The following is a 22,848-nucleotide window of genomic DNA, read 5'->3' on the forward strand; positions in this document are numbered from 1 at the left end:
GCAGCTTTCAGTTAATTTAAAATGCTGGTGCAAGATTTTGTGTGAGAAATAAGAAATATGAACTTATAAATATTGTTGATAAGTCGTTACACTGGCTTCCAGTTTAGCTTAGGGTTATTTCAAAAACCTCTTACATATAATGCTGATCAATTCTGCATACTGCATGTTTGTTACTCATTTATACAAAAACATAAGCATGGGCAGAAATTATGAACTGTTACTGCCCCTTCTCTGTTCTTATTCTCTTCTAGGTATCCTAATATGGTACTTGGAAAGGGTGTGTTGAAAGGATTCTGAATTCTTATTAGACTGCCCAAATGAATGTAATACCATACAATGCCCATGCCCATGTGGGGTAGGTTGATCTAGATCTTCAAAACTGTGACTAAGTCTAACTTTTTATATGTCTTTGTTATAACTAATCGTGGAAGCCCAGAGGTATAATTTCTCTGGAAATACAGCTGATTTTCCTCTCCTCTGTTGTCAACTGGCCATACCTTAACAATAATTTTAATGAACAAAGATTGTTCAATAATATTATAGAACAAAGACTCTTTTTTAACTTTTGAACTAACCCTGCACTCAGTGAAGGCGGCTATACAAAAATAAATTGAATTGAATTGATTATTCAAAAAAAAAAAAAAAAAATCAGAAGAAATACAAGTGGCATTCAATATCAGTGTGGTAGGAATGCTGCTTTTTAATTTATATAAATAATGAAACATTTTAAATAATTTTACACATGACACTTATTAAGTAAATTAGCATATCAAGTGGAGTCGTCAAAATCCACAAGTCAGACTTAAGCAGATATAAGGCAAATGAAAGTGAGTGCATAAACAGTGAGTGCTAAAGAACCAAACACTCCCAATTAAAAAGAGTGGCCCTGACAGTTCTAATTACTGTCTACAGATTTACAGTGTACAAAGAATATTAAAAACATTAATAAGATACTGAGTTGTATATCTCTGTATATAGAAAACAAGTCCATAAGGGTTTAAACTTAAGCAAAATAAAGAACTAGAGAGTCCAGAAACAAAACACTTTAAAAAGTTTCAGTCTTCAAGACAGAACAGACCTTGTTATTTGACAGATTTGTCTGTTTCACTTGAATGCTGTCAATCTCCTGGATTTAATGTTTGATGTGTGTAATGTACTAGTGTGCCAGATAATGCAAATTAAAGTAACTGATTGAGCATAAAATTAAATGTATAGGGATCCCCTGACATGAGGAGAGAATGACAGCTGAATTATGAAAAGTTGTGATGTACAAAGCAAACAAAAGTCTTGAAGAGCATTCTTCAAATTAAGTCTGTAGAGCTTTATAATGTTTCATTTGTGACAATCCACCTATCATCCTTCCATTACAACAACACAGAGTGTCAGAGTCTATATGGCAGGAACCAACTCACTTACTTGAGAGGTTATGAAATATTTTTTAACCTTAACCTGTCATGGCTTTCTTTGTTTTTTGTAAGGGACCAATGATTATCTCATGTGAATTTAAACTTTCTAGCATTTGTGGTTTGCCACAGAGAATATTATCTAACATATAGGTTTATAATATTTTTATTAATAATGTCTAAAAATATAACCAAGTCCATTTATCAGATTAGAAATCTGCATACAGGTAACCCCTAAGTGAAATTTCCTTCTTGTTTGAAACTGAAGGAAACGCTGACAAAGCAAGACTGGGGGTGTTGTGCCTATGCTGTTTCATTGGTAAGTCAGGGGCATCAAATCACAGTAACAGAAGGATTGCAAAGGCATGCTCTCTCTTTGCCATTTTTCATGTTGAGAAGACCACCTATCTATTTCGGTGGCCATATTCAGACAGACTGCTTTTCCCTATGGAGATGGTGACCTAAAGAGAGTTTATTAGAAATGAGCTGACCAGAGAATGTGTAACTAAACACGTCTAACCATTTATAAAGTCATGTTCAGTTTGCTACTGTTTTATGGTACTAGTTACAATATTTAAAGATTATGCCTTACTATCTATAATCTATATATATAATTCACTAAGCCACCGACAAGTAGACACCCATGGAAAGCACGCAAGACAGCCACGCCCACCAACTCTAAGACCATTGGATACGACGACAACTCGCAGAGTCACGCCCACCAACTCGGATGCGACGCCTCGGAAAACACGCCGTCATTTACAGTATGTTCGTCTGTGCTACAGTCCACATGCACAGCCACGTTGACTTTTCGGTTACGACGCACGACCGCGTGCATCATCGCAAACTGTTTTACACGCTACATACAGTAATTCGCATCCGCGACAAACATGCATCTTCTTAGATGGTCCTGCAGGAACATGGAAAATGTTTCCCCGCCCACCAACACTCCTTATTCCCCGGCCCGCGTCCACCGCATCTGCGACAAACATGCGTCTTTTTAGATGGTCCTGCAGGAACATGGAAAACGTTTCCCTGCCCACCAACACTCCTTATTCCTCGGCCCGCGTCCACCACATCTGCGACAAACATGCGTCTTCTTAGATGGTCCTGCAGGAACACGGAAAACGTTTCCCCGCCCACTAACACTCCTTATTCCCCGGCCCGCGTCCACCCTCGCTCTCTAGGCATTCACACTGCCTGCTCATGTGCCCGGACGCAATAACTCACTGACCACCTCGTAAGTCGCTTTCGTCTGTGCTAGGAGTCCACATGCACCTCTGAGACACGTTGACTTTTCATTATTCTTTTCGGTTACGATACCCGACCGTGTCCACCATCGAAAACCATGGGAAAGGAACAATGAAGCCCCGCCCAGAAACTCTACCCCTCCTCCCACGTGATAGGGAACGCACCTCAGAGCACTGCCCGCCAACTCGAACAGCTCATCAAACACATACTCACTCGCTTTGGTCTGTGCTGCGGTCCAAATCCAGCTGTGAGCCACGTTGACTGTTCATTTGCCCTCCATGGCTACTGCTTCAAATGTATTTCATGGAAACAACACTTCTTTCAATGTTATAGTACTAGGGTGTTGTACCGTGTTAGCCATTATGAATGTAGAGAAAAGCCAAGCAAAATGACAGCAAAATCATCATGTAATCATGTGATTACATCTTGCCTGAAGAAGGGGCCTGAGTTGCCTCGAAAGCTTGCATATTGTAATCTTTTTAGTTAGCCAATAAAAGGTGTCATTTTGCTTGGCTTTTCTCTACATTCAATGTTATAGAAATTCCTGCATCAGGTAACTGTTTGTTTCTATCAGTCGGGTTTTTCTGGAAAAATGTCATTGACGAAACCGTTGCTCTCAAACTTCGTAACATGGCTGTTGGCTTTGTTTGCCAACATTGGGATAACTTCGGCATTTACTTCCAAGAACGTCCTCATGCCTCTCCTCGAGTTTACAATCCGGCCCAATGTCTCTCCATATCCCGGCTCTTTAGCGGTCCTTTGGATCATGGGCATTACGAGGTTCTCATGCCTCTCAAATACACACATGATAAACTTCTGGTGACATCTTTTGACGCTGTCAGTATGTGCACACAGGGTGCACACCCACTTGCTCGACACACTAATGTGACGTCACCTGCCCACTCTTCTCTTCCTGAAAAACATTTAAAGACACACTCCCCTGAACACACGCATTCCACACAGGACTTTCAATGCACCTTTTGTTCCAAAAGCTTCCAAGTGCAGAGATATCTGAATGCACATTTAAAAAAACACAACACTAACCGAATGATGCAATGTGAACATTGCCAGCAATGCTTCAAAACAACTCGCGCTCTCAAGAAACACTTACGAAGTCATCCCACTCTCACCTTCAATTGCACATTTTGTAACGAGGACTTCACAGGTGAGATGGATCTCCACACACACATGCAGATCCATTCAACACAAACATTTGTATGCAAACTTTGCGACAAACACTTTCACGCACGCAGATACCTTACTAACCATCTCAAAACACATTCCCTGATGAATTCTTTTCAGTGTCAACACTGCTCCAAAACTTTCACGCGCCAGAAATCTCTCAAAGCACATTTAAACACACACTCCACTGAACAAACGCATTCAAAACAGATCTTTCAATGCACGATTTGTTCAAGAACGTTCCGAGTGCAGAGATATCTCAACATGCATTTAAAAACACACTCCACTGAACAAATTATGCAATGTGAACATTGCCGGCAATGCTTCGAAACAACTCATTCCAATTCCCTTCAGTGTCAACACAGCACTAAATCGTTCATGCACAAACATCGCATTCAGTTTTTTGCAGCTTTTCAAGAAGATACCGCCATTCACATCCAAGAACATAACACTGGCCTACCTGCACTATGTGCTTCTTGCAATGCTCTTCATTGGCCAGCAGAGGTCAACAAATCCGGACATTACACTAAGTGTTGTAATGCCGGCAAGGTGTCTTTGCCACCGCTATCCAAACCCCCTCTTTTTTTAGAAGACCTCTTGACTGGCAAGAACCCGCTGTCCCGAAATTACTGTGATCATATCAGGGAATACAACTCTGCTTTAGCTTTCACGTCAATGGGCGCACACATCGCTCAACCATCTGGACAAGGACTGTATGCTTTCAGAATCCACGGTCAAATTTATCACCAGGTCTCTCCTTTATATACCAATCCTGACATGTCACCATAATACGGTCAGCTATATATCTACGATTCTGCTGAGGCTACCAGTAAACGTTTGCAAAAGGAATGTAATAGCGCTTACAGTGACATTTTGTTGCTTCAGCTAGACAACATGATACGACAGGTTAATCCCTTCGCAAAGTCTTACATGCAAATGCATGACATTATCACTCACGGTAACCCTGTTACTGCTGTACGAATGGTGTTCATGGAAAATCCAAGTCTGGTTATGAGAAGGTATAACGCCCCGTCCTGTCAAACTGATGTTGCTGCTATCTTTGTAAGTGAAGACGGGGAACCTCCTGCACAATGCAACATTTGCATATATCCAAGGGGAGATGCTTGCAAGTGTATCTCTGTTCTCAATATGAACTGTGACCCCATGGTTTATCCACTGCTATTCCCTTAAGAAGATCCAGGCTGGCACATACAATTGACTCATGTTGAGGAAAAGCAAACCACGAAAAGAACGCGAGTCACACTGCTCCAATTTTATGCTTTCAGGCTTGCCATGAGATCTTCATTTACTGCACGCGCGCTAGACTGAATGGATTAACGTGTGTCTACCAGCCACAGAGAGGCGTGGGTAAGCCGTTGAACCCCATTCGTGCTGGAAACCGGGGCTTGCAATTGTTCCCCACGAACAAGGAATTCCCAGTAAGGGCGGGTGATACGCTCGCACTGATTACGTCCCTGCCCTTTGTACACCCCCCCCCCCCCCCCCTCGCTACTACCATGGTCGGGTGACTTGGTGGATTATATATAGAAAAGCAGCCAGAACCGCAAAGAACAATGAAAAGTCTACGTGACTCACAGGTGCATGTGGACTGTGCAAAGACAAAAACGACTCAGGCGACGAGTTGGGGGTGGGCACATGAGCAGTCAGTGCATACTGAACGAGAAATCAGCAGACTACCATGACGGAAGGGGCGGAATGGGCGTCCTTCCCCTCTCCTCCCGTTCCGCCCTCTGCGTCCGAGCGCCGTCCACCCCCGTCCCTCGCTCTGGGAGGAGAAGGCGCGACGGCAGTCCTCCAGTTTTCAGTCACGGACAATTGTATGTTGGTTCGTACCGTGCATTGTTACAATGTTACTTTTCTTGGTGGTTTTTTTAAATTACGGATTTTTCAAATGTTAATTTTTTTCCCTGTGCTTAAAAATCATTAAAAAAGCGGCCTGATTATGCGGCGTATGGTACACCGCGGGTTGGCTAGTACATGTATACAATAATAACATTTTCCACTGCCTGTTCTAGAAATCTTATCTGTGAGTGGGGTCATAGATATAAAACATAAAGTAACACATGAGGCCTATAGCAGGGATTTGAGGATATTTTGTTAAGGTCTACACAATAAAGAGTATACAGTAAAGGATAAAAGGGACACCCTAGGACCCTTCTCATGACGAAACAGGTCAAAAGTGTGTTTCTTTTTTTAGAACTAGGTCAACATGGATGGTGAGAACTACAAAATCATTATTGTACAGTGATTAAATTTCTAAAACTACTGAAAAGATACACCTTCTGAGATTTGTTCTTGCCTATTCAATATGTATCAGGACCATCATTTTTACATGCCACAGTCAAGAGATGAGCTGTAGAAGTCCTTCATCGTATGCAATTTCTCCGGGTTGATGAAAGCACTGGCCACATTCGACATTGATGATAGAAGAAAATGTCACCTTGGACAGAATCAAATTGCAGAATTTACGAGTAATAGTACATGAAATAGCAGACGCTATAGGGATTAATTTTGGGTCAGATGAATATAATCTTCATTCTCAATTAAGAATGAGCAAGATGTGTGTGTGTGTTGGGTATATTAACTTTTGAAATGAAGTATCACCACATGCAATGTTCTAAGGAGTATATCAGTGATACTGAAAAAGACAAATCGTAACACTAATTATCATTCTCTGTCACGGATTGCTATGGCAGCCAAACACCCAAAAAGTTACAATCCTGTCAGCAATAAAAAAAAAAGAATACAAACATATTACATTGGTAGATTTTAAAAACATGGCCAAGTCTGATAAATAATTGGTTCTTGCTAATTTGTGCTGATGTTAGGACAAAAATATAGCAAAAGCCAGGACTCATTTGGCAGGGTGTCAACAATGTAGGCAGAAGGTAGTAGTGAAATAGTTATGTGAGGAACAATAGGCCCTTTGATGGGAGAACAACAAAGTTTGAATCCCACAGCATAAATGAATATTGCCTTCTGTCAGGTGCATTAATTCACAGAAGCTGTTGTGGAGGACGGCCAGGGTCCATGCCTGGCCAGGACGTCCCTTCTACTTATATTCCGGGGGAGCAGCCATGGACTCCTCAATACCTCTCCCGGGACGCTTGGTGGCAGCCTCCCTGGTTGATGATGCCTCAGTTTCCCACAGGGTTTCATGGGAGATGGAGTTCTTCCCAACCCTGTGGGGACCTGGGATGGCCACCAGGGGGCAAGGCAGAGATAGTTAAGCCCAGCTGGTCTAATCATAGGCCCCACACGGGAATCCAATTGGGAACAGGTGAGCAAGCACCAAGAGCACTCCTGGGAGGGCCATAAAAGAAGCCAGCAACCATCACTCAGGGCCAGAATCGGGAGGAAGAGGACGAGGTGCCTGAGAGGAGTGGTGGTGCCAACAGAAGGATTGCTGTCATTATAAAGAGGTACCCTAAGTTCTTGTCTATAAGCCGGACTCATGTATTAGCCGGAGACCAAAAATCATACGAATTTTTAAAATAAAATCGTATCATAGATAAGCCGGACTCATGGATAAGCCGAACGTACTATAACCTATAACTAATAGAAGGGAGGGAGGTCAGTGGTCTCACTCGCGCCCATTTAATTTCTTTAAGGGGGGAGAGAGTGTGAGATATTGCCGTCTCTCTCACTCCCCGCATGGCGCGGTTGGAGCGGCCGGAGCGCGTTCTTTCTGCTCTGGGCGTCGCCGAGTCAACACGAGCGCGTAGCGGTCATTTAAATTGTGATTTTATATGTAAGCATATTTAAATATATATCGTGGATTTCTGCGGACAATGGGTCTTTTAATTTCTGGTACATGCTTCCTCAGTTGGTTTGCCCAGTTGATTTCATACAAGGGACGCTATTGGCAGATGGCTGAGAAGCTACCCGGCTTACTGTTCTCTCTCTCTTGCGCTGACTATCTGTGATCCTGACATATGGGGATTGAGCAGGGGGGCTGTTTGCACACCTAGACGATACGGACGCTCGTCTAAAAATGCTGAAAGATTATCTTCACGTTGCTATCTTTTGTAAAGCTGATTCCTGAAAAGACATGCTGCACAGTGCTTCGCATACTTAAAAGCTCGAAGGGCACGTATTGATTTTTGACTGAAAAACAAACTCTCCCTCTCTCTCTCTTTGTCTGCTCCTGACGGAGGGGGTGTGAGCTGCCGCCTTCAACAGCTTTGTGCCGCGGTGCTTCGCATACTTAAAAGCCAAACAGACATATTGATTTGTTTGCTTCACTCCTTTGAAGAGGAAGATATGTTTGCATTCTTTTAATTGTGAGACGGAACTGTCATCTCTGTCTTGTCATGGAGCACAGTTTAAACTTTTGAAAAAGAGACAAATGTTTGTTTGCAGTGTTTGAATAACGTTCCTGTCTCTCTACAACCTCCTGTGTTTCTGCGCAAATCTGTGACCCAAGCATGACAATATAAAAATAACCATATAAACATATGGTTTCTACTTCGCGGATATTCTTATTTCGCGGGTGGCTCTGGAACGCAACCCCCGCGATGGATGTATAAGCCGGACTTATGTATAAGCCGATATTCTATTTTTTCATTTTCACAACTTTTTTCCTTAGATAAGCCGCGGCTTATTGACAAGAACTTAGGGTACTTTGGGACTGTGTTACAGTGGGGCAAAAAAGTATTTAGTCAGCCACCAATTGTGCAAGTTCTCCCACTTAAAAAGATGAGAGAGGCCTGTAATTTTCATCATAGGTATACCTCAACTATGAGAGACAAAATGAGAAAAAAAAAATCCAGAAAATCACATTGTCTGATTTTAAAGAATTTATTTGCAAATTATGGTGGAAAAAAAGTATTTGGTCAATAACAAAAGTTCATCTTAATACTTTGTTACATACCCTTTGTTGGCAATGACAGAGGTCAAACATTTTCTGTAAGTCTTCACAAGGTTTTCACACACTGTTGCTGGTATTTTGGCCCATTCCTCCATACAGATCTCCTCTAGAGCAGTGATGTTTTGGGGCTGTCGCTGGGCAACACGGACTTTCAACTCCCTCCAAAGATTTTCTATGGGGTTGAGATTTGGAGACTGGCTAGGCCACTCCAGGACCTTGAAATGCTTCTTACGAAGCCAGTCCTTCGTTACCTGGGCGGTGTGTTTGGGATCATTGTCATGCTGAAAGACCCAGCCACGTTTCATCTTCAATGCCCTTGCTGATGGAAGGAGGTTTTCACTCAAAATCTGACAATACATGGCCCCATTCATTCTTTCCTTTACACGGATCAGTCGTCCTGGTCCCTTTGCAGATAAACAGCCCCAAAGCATGATGTTTCCACCCCCATGCTTTACAGTAGGTATGGTGTTCTTTGGATGCAACTCAGCATTCTTTCTCCTCCAAACACGACGAGTAGAGTTTTTACCAAAAAGTTCTATTTTGGTTTCATTCCTCTTCTGGATCATCCAAATGCTCTCTAGCAAACTTCAGACGGGCCTGCACATGTACTGGCTTAAGCAGGGGGACACGTCTGGCACTGTAGTATTTGAGTCCATGGCGGCGTAGTGTGTTACTGATGGTGCCCTTTTGTTACTTTGGTCCCAGCTCTCTGCAGGTAATTCACTAGGTCCCCCCGTGTGGTTCTGGGATTTTTGCTCACCGTTCTTGTGATCATTTTGACCTCACGGGGTGAGATCTTTCATGGAGCCCCAGATCGAGGGAGATTATCAGTGGTATTGTATGTCTTCCATTTTCTAATAATTGCTCCCACAGTTGATTTCTTCACACCAAGCTGCTTACCTATTGCAAATTCAGTCTTCCCAGCCTGGTGCAGGTCTACAATTTTGTTTCTGGCGTCCTTTGACAGCTCTTTGGTCTTGGCCATAGTGGAGTTTGGAGTGTGACTGTTTGAGGTTGTGGACAGGTGTCTTTTATATTGATAACGAGTTCAAACAGGTGCCATTAATGCAGGTAACGAGTGGAGGACAGAGGAGCCTCTTACAGAAGAAGTTACAGGTCTGTGAGAGCCAGAAATCTTGCTTATTTGTAGGTGACCAAATACTTTTTTTCCACCATAATTTGCAAATAAATTCTTCAAAAATCAGACAATGTGATTTTCTGGATTTTTTTTCTCATTTTGTCTCTCATAGTTGAGGTATACCTATGATGAAAATTACAGGCCTCTCTCATCTTTTTAAGCGGGAGAACTTGCACAATTAGTGGCAGACTAAATACTTTTTTGCCCCACTGTATATCTGTGGGGTTCACGGGGAAGACGTGCCCCACAGGTGAAGAAAAAGATTTATTTGTGTTGATTGTGTTAAGTGCTTGTGGGACTGTGTTGGGCCTGTGGGATACGGGGAAGACGTGCCCCATGGCTGAAGAGAAAATAAAAAGATTTGTGTACAATTTATACGTGCCTCAGTGTGAATCTGTGCCTGGTCGGACACTTATATAGCGCCTTATTCACACTGTATATCTATCAGCAAATTAAAGTTTTTGGGAAAGAAATGTTTACTGTCAGCAGACTAGGAAACACTGACTTCAGCTCCAGGAGAAGGACAGAAAACTCAGTTTAAATAATGGAGTGAATTCTACCCCGATACACACACAAATAAATTTTATTTTTTAAATCCTGAATTAAAAAATGTGAGTAAACAAATTTATTTAAATAGTGGGAAGGAGAACCAAATTGTGCAGAAGATAATTAAGAAAAAGATTAGGAATATAAGGCAGCATACATATAAAGACAGACTTGAACTTTTCTTAGATAGTGATGCAGGATAAGCCTGACAGGGCTACTGGCTATAAACAGCTGATATATGGCAGTTGACAATGAGGTTCTTTTGCAAAGTATCAGAGTCATTTCACTTGCAGATTTGTTACTTATTTTTGGATTGGTGAAGTAAGGGGATATTCCATTTCTTGCTCATATAGTAACAGTAGATGTTTCCAGATCTAAAGTTACCATGTAAATTTCAAGGCCTTGATGCTAAAATGTTATGAGCATACTATGTTTTAGCGTACCCTTTTCAAAAGCTGTTCCAATGGCCAATATATTGTAGAAAAATCCCTGACCTTAAGAAAAGATTATTGATTGTCCAGGTACTCGGTAACAACAGAGAAAACAAAATGAGTGATCATTTAGCACCCAGTTGCAATAACTGTACATCTAGCAAAATACTTTGAGCTGATCTTATTAATACACTTTCTCCTGAAGATTTCACCCCTCTGAAACTAATAACAGTACTTGTATTGAGCAGATGGAGATGTTGAGGTTGCCATGTTAGTCAAACAGATTTCACTTAAAGACATTGAAAAGTAGTCAGCCTAATACTAGACACATCTGCTAAATGAAATTGATAAAACTTGAGGGTAATTCAAACCTAATCCTGTTGTTACACTTTTCTCTTGTAAACTGTACCCAGAAGGAGAGGTTTGACAGTGCTCTATCATCTTAAAAAACTATTAAGACAGGCACCCTAAAAATTTGTGCTCTCTATACATTTCGTACACAAGTGATTGTGGAGTAAGGACACAATCCTACAGATGTACAATGGGCCACAAATTAATAGTTTGCAGTACAAAGTTAACTGTACCACTGTATTGTAAGTGCGACTGAGAGTTGGTTTTATATGGGCTGGTTATATAATATAATATAAGTTTACTTTTGAGTAACATTTTTTTAAATGTGCTAATGGCATTACACTACTGGGGTACTTAATATGAGACAAATTACAAATTATCCAAATACAGTGGAACCTCGGTTCATGACCTTAATTCGTTCCAAAACTCTGGTCGTAAACCGAAGCAATTTCCCCCATAGGATTGTATGTAAATACAATTAATCCGTTCCAGACCATACGAACTGTATGTAAATATATATATAAGTTTTTAAGCACAAATATAGTTAATTAAACCATAGAATGCCAGCATAATAGTAAACTAAATGTAAAAACATTGAATAACACTGAGAAAACCTTGAACAACAGAGAAAATTAACACTGCAATAGTTCGCGCTATAGCGCTACTAACCGCTAGCTAAAAACACTTTTTTTAAATGAGATTTAAGCACAAGCAAAAAAATTAACATTTGAAAAAATCCGTAATTTAATAAACCACCAAGAAAAGTAACATTGCAACAATGCACACTACGAATCGATCACTGTAAACTTCCTACCTTAAGCGTCCAGACCCCTCTCTCTCACGCTGCCTGTGTGTTTGCGCGTCTCTCTCTTGCGCTGCCTGTGTGTCTGTGTGTGTGTCGTGCTCTCTCGCTCTCTCTCTCTCTCACTGCACAGGAAATGCACAGGGAGAGACTGAACATGTACAAACCGAAAGGGAAACTGGCTTGTTCGTATACCGAGTGTGTGGTCGTGAACCAAGGCAAAAGTTTGGCGAACTTTTTGGTCGTAAACCGATTTGTACGTGTACCGAGATGTTCGTGAACAGAGGTTCCACTGTAATGTTTTAAAGTGACACATTTCATATTATTAAATGTCACTCAGATAATTTTTTTAAGTTGTAGAATACAAATGAGCTGGCAAGAGATTTTAGAGGAGAAAATGCAAAAGTACTAATTGAGCAAGTTACATTCTAATAATATTTAGGGAGACATGTTGATGATTAACTGAGATTATATGATTTTGCCCTAACTTCATTTTCAACCATCCATTTTCTTATGTAAATTGGATGACTTCAGTCTACAAGTGTTCTATATATTTGTTTTATACATAGTTAACTGTCTGTCCTTTGGCCTCTTTAGAAACCTGCAATAAATAAACTTGGACTGTAACCCTTAACAGAAGTATAGATCAGAAGGGAAATGTCACCATAAAAAGCTTTATCAGGTCCTTAATGATTCTGCTCACCCTCTCCACTATAAATTCCTTTTTGGCAAATTGATAGGAATAGAATAAAAGCAACATGATGCAAGTGATTATGTGTACATCCATTAATTACAAAGTTCATTCATGTCTTATTCCCTTTTAAAAGAAACAGGCAACCATGGTATCTAATTTGTCATAATGTGCATCAGGATCTCAGTTGCACCAAATGTAGCTTCTTTGCTTACCATCTCCTTGCAGCCATTATCTGCTGGGTCTCTATAATCACAAAAGTACACTTCTCTGTTTATGTAAGTCTCTATTCAGGTATACCCAATGTCTTTAGCCAACTTCAGTGACCAATATTGTATAATTGGTATTTTTATTTTCATTTTTTAGAACAGAATTTTAGAAAAAACGAACAAGACTATAGTTTTCATAAGATACACTTTTATGATTGTACTACTAGAGTCTGATAATAATACCTGTAATAAACTGTGCTGGTATTACTTACTTTAAGAAGAAATATAGAATGCTGCAATGTAGAATAAAATCAACATGACACATGAGATCATGTCTACATCTATTAATTGCACTGCTTTGCTTTTTTTGTTATGTATAATGCACATAACCCACTGAATTTGACAATCAGGAAAGAATCAATTTAAAACTAAATAACTTATAAAAGAAAGAATACTGAGTTGACACAATCAAAAGCAACTTGATAGGATATCTATTCATATATTGCATATTAGAATACTTACTTCCCCTCAGTTCAAATATTTCCCCAATTAACATGAAACAAGGCTCAGCAAGGGCATCCTTCTTTCCATCAGGCTCATCTCCATAGTCTAAAAGGTCACTGTCCTCATCAGTGTCCTCCTACAACAATACATAATTAGATGAGGAAAGTTCATTTCAAGGTAATGTCTAAATCTGCAGAAGTAAACCAGTTCTGCAAAATAAAAACAGTTGCTTTATATTCTGGGTAATGGCTCATACTCATAGTACATACAGGGAAGACTGCATCCAACACCTTTAAAAGGAATACATCACAGTATGTAAATCAAATTGCATCTGTGAACTGCACACCACTTGCATTACATTGGTCAAACAAACCAATTGAAATATTCTGCATCAGTGATTTACAAAATAAGATAATTTACAGAAAATACTTTTAAGTTAACATATCTCAGACATAAATGTAGCAAACTAACCTCTTGATGAGAGAAGAAATCACCTGGTAATCGTTCTAGGAAAGAAGCAAGTGAGAAGCCACTAGATTTTTTGGCTTGCAGGTCAATAACTTTCAGATGCTCTGGAGAAGGACTTAAGAAGGCATAAAGGGCTTCACTCTGGCACAGACTCTCATCTGTCAGCATTTTCTATATGGAAGAAGCAATAAACATAAAAATCAAAGGTGCATATGTATCATACATTGTACTGCATCATTTGAAATACTGACCATCACATATAAAAGAAAATATTTACATTTTTTTGCATTGGCTGCATCAGTAAAACAAAGACATGAGCAGAATAACAAGAGATAAATAACAAATATATAAGAAAGTTAACTAAAAAAATTTTATGTACAACTACAAACACTCTCTCTTGGTGGCCACAATATTAGGTATGCCTGTCTACCATTAGGTAGGGCCTATCTGAATTCATTGAGGCACGGATTCAACAAAGTGCTGGAAGTGTTCTTTAGAAATTTTGGTGTATTCTGACTCCAAAGAACTACATACTGTAGTTTCTGCAGATTGTTCAGCAACACTTCATGCTGTGAATCTTCCAATCCAGCTCATCCCAATGATCCTCTACTAGAATGAGATTTTAGGACTGTTCAGGCGATTGGAGTATACTGAAGTCATGGCCGTGTATGTGGAACCAGCTTGAGATGGTACATGCTTTGCAACAATTCATATTTTTCAGCTGGAAACATCCATTTGAAAAAAGGTAGACTGTGGCTCATGTTTAGCAACAATGTTTTATAATGCTCTGGCATTCAAGTGACGTTGAATTGGTATTAAGGGCATACTGTGTGCCAATTAAACAGTCTCCAAACCATTAAACAACCACTTCCAACCTGGAATGTAGTCTCTATGCAGGATGGATCCATAGGCTCAAGCTATTTACACTACATCCTGGCCCTGTCATCTGCATGTCACTGCAGAAATTGAAATCTGTCAGACCACTTCAAATTTTTCAAGTTCTCTAATCATCCAGGTTTTACTTATCATTTGCTAACTATAGACTGATCTTCTCATTCTAAACTAACAGAAGTAGAAGCTAGCATGATCTTCTGTTGCTGTAATACATTTAGTCCAAGGTCAAACACCTTGAGCATTCAGTAAAGGCTTTTCAGCATAACACTGATGTAAAAAGCTATAATGTGATTATCTGTGGTTTATTGCCTTGAACAAGTCTGTTCATTTCCTTCTCACCTCTGGCATTAAGGGTTTTTAAAACCAGTGAACTACTTCTTACTCTATATTATATATATATATATATATATATATATACACACACACACACTTTAGGAACCTAATGGTTGCATCTCTGCTGCTCTTTGGCTCATCTATCATGTTTAGGCAGATGCAGGCGTACACAGCTAATTGTGATGAAATTGACATAGGGATTACTGGCTTGCTCTCTGCAGATAAGAAGCAAGCAGCAGCTTAATGTTGTGGAGTTCAAGCATGTCTTCATATTGTTCAAGAATATGAGCAGAGGCAATTGTCAATGTGATCAAGGACCAAGGAATTAGTGTACAGATAGCAACTTTGAGAGCCGTGTAAAGAGACTGAAATTTTAACAAGCATGTTGTGGTAAAACATGACATAAGTCTGTTAATCATACTTTCAATTTACCATTAAGTTTCCATCACCATTCTCACGTAACAAAATCCTGATAGTTATCAAAAATAAGACATCATAAGTACCAGCTTTAAAATGAGGTTACTACAAAGGGTAAGAGCACACACTCTGTGAAAGTTTGAGAAACTCCGCAATATGGGAAGATCTAGTGGTAGAACTGTTGCCTCTCAGTATTGAGAAAAGTAAGATACATTACTTTGGGTATATAGTTAGGACACCCTGTGTTATTATATTTCCCTACTACATATCCTTTACCTGTTTTCTTCAAGGATTAGGTGTACGCATCACATTTGTTACCGGGTTGGTCTACTGTCGCATTATAAGATTAACACACACACACACACACACACACACACACACACACACACACACACACACACACACACACAGATATACATATGAGGTGAGACACAAAAATAACTGGACTGGGCTTGGTACAAACTGGGCTGGAGATCGGCCGGATGTGAATTATAGAACTATATGCCCTCCTACACGCCCTCTCAAACTGCCGACCAGCTAGGTATATCCTGTGAATAGCCCAGTCAGTATTTGCACAACAATCGTGACACTAGTTGCCATGATAATGTTGGGTGAAAAGAAAAAAAAAAAAAAAAAAAAAAAAAAATCGAACAGCGAATCAACATCAAATTTCCCGTGAATTTTCTCTTTTTCCATAAAGCAGTTTCTGACTGACAAACACATTCCTGTCCTTGATCATCCTCCCTGTTCGCCTAATTAAGCTTCCTGTGACTTTTACTTATTCACGAAAATCAAAAGTGACCTGAAGGGTACACATTTTTCTTCAATGGATGAAGTGAAGACAAAAACGGCAAGCCTGCTGAAGAGTCTCAAGCAAGAAGATTTCTAGCACTGTTTCAATCAATGGAAGATACATAGGGGGCTGTGTAGAGATCCAGAGGAGTGTATATAGAAGGTGACAATGTTTAAAATGCTGTAATTCATCAATAAATATATATTTTTTTTACCAATCCGGTTATTTTTGTGTCTCACTTCATATACACAGCTGGTTAATCTCTAGCACTTTAAACCACACATGTGCCTTATGAATAACACAAACACAACTTGTCACTCTCTTAGCACTTCAAGACACTTACTTATTATCGGCACGAACTACATAAAATGTTTTAAATATATCTCACACCTAAATATTACTTTGGTCTCTAGCAATATATTCCAACATACAAAGGTTCAACATCCTTGGCTAAAGGCCACTTATCAACTATAATATGACTTTATGTAATGTTCCCTGCTATTGGGTGGAGCTCTGACCCTTAGCCTTAATAAACCTTGTAGATCAGACTGTATGGCAAACTTCCAACTGCCCCAGGTGCTCTTAACATTACTTCAGTCACTCTAGGTATGAAGAAGTACAGAAAGGTAAAAGCATCATGGTATTTATTACATGAATAATAATATCAAAAAGAACAAAGAATAATAGAAAATAAGATTGACAGTAAAGTCTGGATATAGTCTTCAGCAAAAGCTTATTAAAAAGTAAAGATATTATTAAAGATGAATGTCCTGGGCAGCTTGTGATCTAACACTCGAAGTTGTTCATGAGATGCTTTGCTGACGATCAGATGAAAACAGCCACACGTTGCTGGTGCCCTCTTCTGACATCATTCTTCTGTCATTGTTCTTCAGACAAGGCATATTTATTAGATACACCTGAATGGCTGGCTGTCAATATGATGGATGACTTCACTCAGACTCTTTAATCTTGTTTAAGTACGTCCGTTTTTCCAAGCAATAAAGTTTTTGATGTTTTAACAATCTTCTGTCTCAAGCTGTAAACTGGTTTGGCCATTTCTAGTCCCATAGCATCTCCTTCTGTTCACAGGTTGTAAAGCAATCAGATGTAGCTTGAAACATCAACATGTCTTCCTTTCCCAAGCTGTACACTAGTTTAGTCCTGGTTTATCATCTTTTCACATGTGATAAAATCATCAATACAGCTTGAGGCATCTCCTGAATTCCTGCTCAGTTCAAACAGATATCACTATGATTGATACTGTTCAAATTCAGGAAAAAAGAATGCTTTTATGTTAAACTGCTCATGCAAGTGTTCTGTATTTAAGTTTATCTTGTTTTGCCTTGAACAAAATATAATGAAAATATAGACAAAAATTTCAAGATGTTGCACACCACAACATACTGTACCACCAGAGCACCTGCCTTAGGGGGTTACACAAAGTGTCATCGCATACTGGCATTTGAGAACCCACAATCATTGAACCCTGTTGCAGCACTGACTTGTTCATCTTTTGTGACTTCAAAAATGCAGCACTTTGCATCCTCCAACAGCAATAGCAGAAGACCACAGCCAGTGCACTGCGTGCTACATTTATCTCTGTCAGTTTTTATTGGGGATCTGCCTGAAGGGCCCGATTGTGTGGATTTGTATCCTGAATGATTCTTCAATGTAAGCTAAGTATAAAACTATTTTTGTCATGACTGGTTATTTTATCACAGCTGTAACTTTGAGGGGGCACTGTAAACAAACTTTGTAAAGTGCATTTCCCAGTACTGAACCTAGTACCCAGAAGAACTTAACTATCTCTGTTGGACAGAGTAGTTTACTACCATGCTCTCTGGCTCCATTTTTGTGTTCACAGTTCGATTATGAATTTTGAGGTCTGACCATTTAGTATTTGGATTTAATGGTTTTGATTGTTGCCACTGTTATTTAGAAATTTGTATTTTTTTGATACATAACTTTGAAGTCTAACCTTAATCTTCATTTTATTTTCTGCTCTTGGTTCTTTTCTTTTCTTTCCTTTATTTATTAATTTGAATTCTGATAATTTATTTTTTGTTTAAAAACTTTTTCATTTAATAACACTACATCAAATAATTTATTGTTTTAATTAGGGAAGATGTTTTTAGGGTTTTGGCCTTCCCATTTTGAGATTAATCACAATAATTTTCACAGCAACTCCCATCAGGATCAAGGATGCAACAAAGCAAAAAATTAATGAATTTGGTGTACAGCAAAAATTCCCTGCTGCTCTCTTATTGACCTACTGTATACTTAAGACAATTATATGTGTGTTTAGAAAAATCAATTAAATATCTAATCCAATACTTTCCATTCCACTTTACAGTACTGATAATTTGCTTACAACTGTTATGTCACTTACTAACCCACTTAATCCAGACCAGGGTCGTATGGGTGTTAGGGTGGTTTGGTGGCTGAAGCCAATCGTACCTAACATAGGGCCCTGGATAGGGCGAACACACACACAAACCCACATGCACCTACACATCAAAAACACACTAGGGCCAATTTAGTTTTGCCAAGACACATACAAACTACATGCAGGGAGAATCCTGCATGCAAGCCCAGGTCTCCGTACTGTGAGGCAGCAGTGCCTCCCAATTTGTTTACATTTGAGGAACCCAAATATTAGTAGTTATTTAAAAAAAGATCTTATTCATAACAAAGACTATATTTTAATACAATAACAGACAGCAAGTCATAACATTGAAAATAATGGAAGCAGTTAACAAGGAATAAAAAAATTACCTGTAAGAAAGCATTGAGCTGATTTTTTGATTTGTCCAGGAATTTTTGGTCTATTGATTTAAACGGCAGTTTACTGAGGGAAGGTAACTGTATCTTTTTCAAAGAGGTAAAGCACTGGGAGAGAAAAAAAAATATTCCATTAATGCTTTCAGAGGAATTATTAATAAATCTTGGGAGACAATTGCTATGATGTTATTGTTGCTATAGCAACAAGGATGCCTTGTATTAGTGGCTTTATTGAAGTAATTTTAGCTTGCAATTTTAAAATAAGGACTGGCTAGATTCTACCAAGGGAAATGTGTGGGAGTACCGAATTCTTCATGAAAAAGAGGTGTAATGAAGCACTGTACCTCTGTCAGCTTCCTATGCAACATCTGAAATTCGCTCAGTCTACGGGAAACCATCCAGCTATTGTGTTTTGAGTCATCACCTTCTAGAAGATTCACAGTAATAGCATAGAATGGCATCTGCTCACCATTCTCCTCTGCAATCTGTTTAAGAAAATAAGTTCAGAGATTATGAATGAAACACAGCAATAAAACTAATCACTAATAGAAACTGGTGCATCACAAATACCATTTTGCAAAACCTAGCCCTAAAATTCTTTGCTGTTGTCTTCTGAAAAGTGACCATGCTGGTATTTAAGACTAATTATCCTAACTCTACAAGAGTTCTATATAATCGAATGTATCTGTCCACATTATAAAATTTGATTTAAGAAAGAAGAGGATCTGAAGCAAGATAAATCTCTGGAAAGAACAACTTGTATTAGGACACATGTTTTCTCTACAAAGCACACAAATACACATGTAGAGCAAATCAAAGCAAAGAAAAATATCTCTCTATTATAAAAAGAAATCCTGTCCCCTGTCCTGATAGTCTACGATACGTGATTTTTCTCGGAAGATAATTTAAAGACCCGCGAGACGAAAGAGACCTGCCACGGTGCGTCTCACGGGAACATAGAATGAGAGTCTTGCAAGACACACCCTACTTCCAAGCAATATAAAAAAAAAAACAAATCAGTAGTGTAATGGCAGTCATGCAGCACAGCTCCAGGGCTTACTGCATATAAAGTGTATAAGGTCAATACGGTAGAAATGAAACATCGACGATTAAACGAAGAAGAAAGAAAAGCGCTGAGAAAAGAGACTCAAATGCTTTGGACAGAAAAAAGAGCAAAAAAGAATAATCGAGGTGCAAATTCAGAAAATAAGGAAAGTAATTATCAGCCCGGAACAAGAGGAATTGAAAAAAAAGCACGTCCAATCCGGCTCTTAAATAAATGACAGTGAGTAAAATGACAAAGTAGAACTTCATAGAGATGTTTACAAACGTTGGCGCTAAACACATGCAGAGCAGGTTAGAGATTATGAAACCAGGGAAATTAGAAAGGCTCAAAAAAAAAAAGTTGGCGCTACACACATGTGGAGAAAGTTAAAGGATATGACAGTTGGAAAATTTTAAAATATAAAAAAGTAAAGATCGTAGTAGCACAAACAAACAAACTGCCTCATTTAACTATGCACCAGTCTAACTTTGGTTTTGCACAATAATTACTACACTATTGCACCTTAACACTTAATTCTACTTTATTCACATAATTTTACTTATTTATTATGTTCTACTATACTGTTATCTTTCGATCTATGACTTTTTGTTAATCTAACTGATATTCTTCTAACTTTGCACAGTTTTTGATAAGTGGATCAGGATGCATTTCACTGCGTGTTGTCCTGTATAACTATGCATGTGACAAATAAAGAATCTTGAGAATTTCAAAAACGGAGTTTACCGCACATGCATTTATTGGTTACTTTGTTAATGTATATATATTTATCTGTCTGCTTACTTAAAAACCTAAGTTTACCCCAGGAGTCAAAAACGTTCTGTCTAGCCCTTGTACAAAAACCTAGACAAAAGCTGGGGTATCACCTTGGTAAACCCATGTACTTTTGGAACTCTGAGAGGAAAATAGCATGACTTTACAGACAGGAGTCCAATGCAGAACTCTACTTACTTTGTTACTTTGTAAAAAAAAAATTAAACGCTGATGATGTAGATCGTTTTGTCTATGCTGAAATTCCAAACAGAAAAACCTATCCTGACCTCATTAAAAAGATTCAGCATATTGGGACTCGCAAGATTACAAATATTGTTTTTACAGAAGTTCTGAAATAAAAGTGAAGCTAATGAAATAGCAACAATTCAAAGAAAAAACAATCTTAAAAGTGTGCATCCGGAAAACCAAATACAATGGTTGGCGAGCGAAGCGAGCAGGGGGCGAAGCCCCCTAGTACATGAAATACATTAAAACACATGGCCTTCTCAACACTCTGGTCACCTTTGCTGGCAGTACATTCATGCTCTGTGATCTACATAACATTAATATCAGTGCTGACTTGACAGAAGTAAGCACCGTATAAATGCATAAAGTAGAATAGTTTGAAGATGAATGGATGAATGGTCAATTGCTTAGTGGATAGGTCTTCTCACTAGTAATTTGATTATTTCTCCCATTGCTCAAAACAGTCAATAGTTTCAAAAACATTTCAAACAATTACTGTATACTGAATATCATTGTCATAATTTGACTTTCTAAACAGATCCTAGAGATCTAAAAATAAATTATCATTCTGGTGGTTACTGAGACCCAGGAATCCAGCGGTCACATTTGTTTCCTGTTTAAATTAAGTTTGTACTTGAGTTGATATTAGTAAGTTTTTTGTGTTTGCCCCCAGTGCTACCTTGTTTTCTTTTTTTATGGATGCTGCCAGTTAAGGGACTTTTTGTTGTGGGTTGCTATGCTATTGCTACAAGTAGGCAAAGGCAATGATATAAAAGGTCAGCATCATGCACTTCCCAGTTTTCTAAATTTGTGGATTAACCTTAAAAACCCTAGCATAAGTATTATTTTGTTTATAAAGACTCTCTGGTTACAAATTCCTTTCTTTGCATTCTGAATATGATTTATATCCTGGTTATGTGAACATCTATGATTATCATTCTATGTCCAGGACCCTGTTTTTTAAGATTCTCTGACTACTGATTACAACCTTCACTTGTTTACCCCAACCTTATTCTGCTTTCCTATTCCATTTCCTTAAATCGGCCCGCCATCCTATACAGTTCAGCACAATAGTTACACCCACCACTGTCATTTGAAGCATTTTTCAAAACCTCTTGTAACTAACAACCAATGAACTCCAAAGCACCTCATTTTTTTTTTTTTTTACTTTTTAATGATTTATGTTTTGAATTCAATTAACTTTACCGACCTCTACTTCATCACAATCTCTTTAAATGTTACAGGATTATAAATAATAAAATTACAATTCATACTTCAAAGAATTTAACTTAATGTGTCAAAGCTGGGTAATAAAATACTGTATATATAACTCTAGATGCGGTCAATTAAATTATAACGTAATACACTAAAATGAAATTAAATTACCTTTGACTTTAATCAAATTGGAACAAGAGGCTAGAACAAACAGGACAACAACATAAATTACTGACAACCATTGAGCTGAAATCCAACAGTAAACACTACTACTGAACTGAATTACTATAAAAAAAGTTTTGTTCAATCCAGATAAGGGCTACACATATCATAACCATCAATCACAATTTTTGGCAACAAATATGCAAAAGGAACAATATTTTTCCCTTGCCTATTGAAGGGAATGCATTTTAATAGCCTGTATGAAGCAAGGGCAAGTCTGCTAAATGCATTCAGTCTTTTACTATAAACAATTTAATGGTTGAG

The 22,848-nt window shown here is 38.6% G+C and overlaps 1 protein-coding gene across 1 annotated transcript in view; it reads right to left on the reverse strand.

Moving 5' to 3' along the window:
- The window catches only part of snx25 (sorting nexin 25), a 454,529-nt gene that overhangs the window by 63,824 nt on the left and 367,857 nt on the right, over positions 1-22,848 (reverse strand). The window contains exons 12-15 of the mRNA XM_051928435.1: positions 19,430-19,570; positions 19,080-19,193; positions 13,871-14,038; positions 13,418-13,535 (exon numbers count right to left, since the gene is read on the reverse strand). Coding sequence (XP_051784395.1) covers positions 13,418-13,535; positions 13,871-14,038; positions 19,080-19,193; positions 19,430-19,570 — 541 coding nt within the window. The remainder of the gene's footprint in view (positions 1-13,417; positions 13,536-13,870; positions 14,039-19,079; positions 19,194-19,429; positions 19,571-22,848) is intronic.

The sequence above is a fragment of the Erpetoichthys calabaricus genome, chromosome 5, assembly GCF_900747795.2.
Source record: "Erpetoichthys calabaricus chromosome 5, fErpCal1.3, whole genome shotgun sequence".
NCBI lineage: Eukaryota > Metazoa > Chordata > Cladistia > Polypteriformes > Polypteridae > Erpetoichthys > Erpetoichthys calabaricus.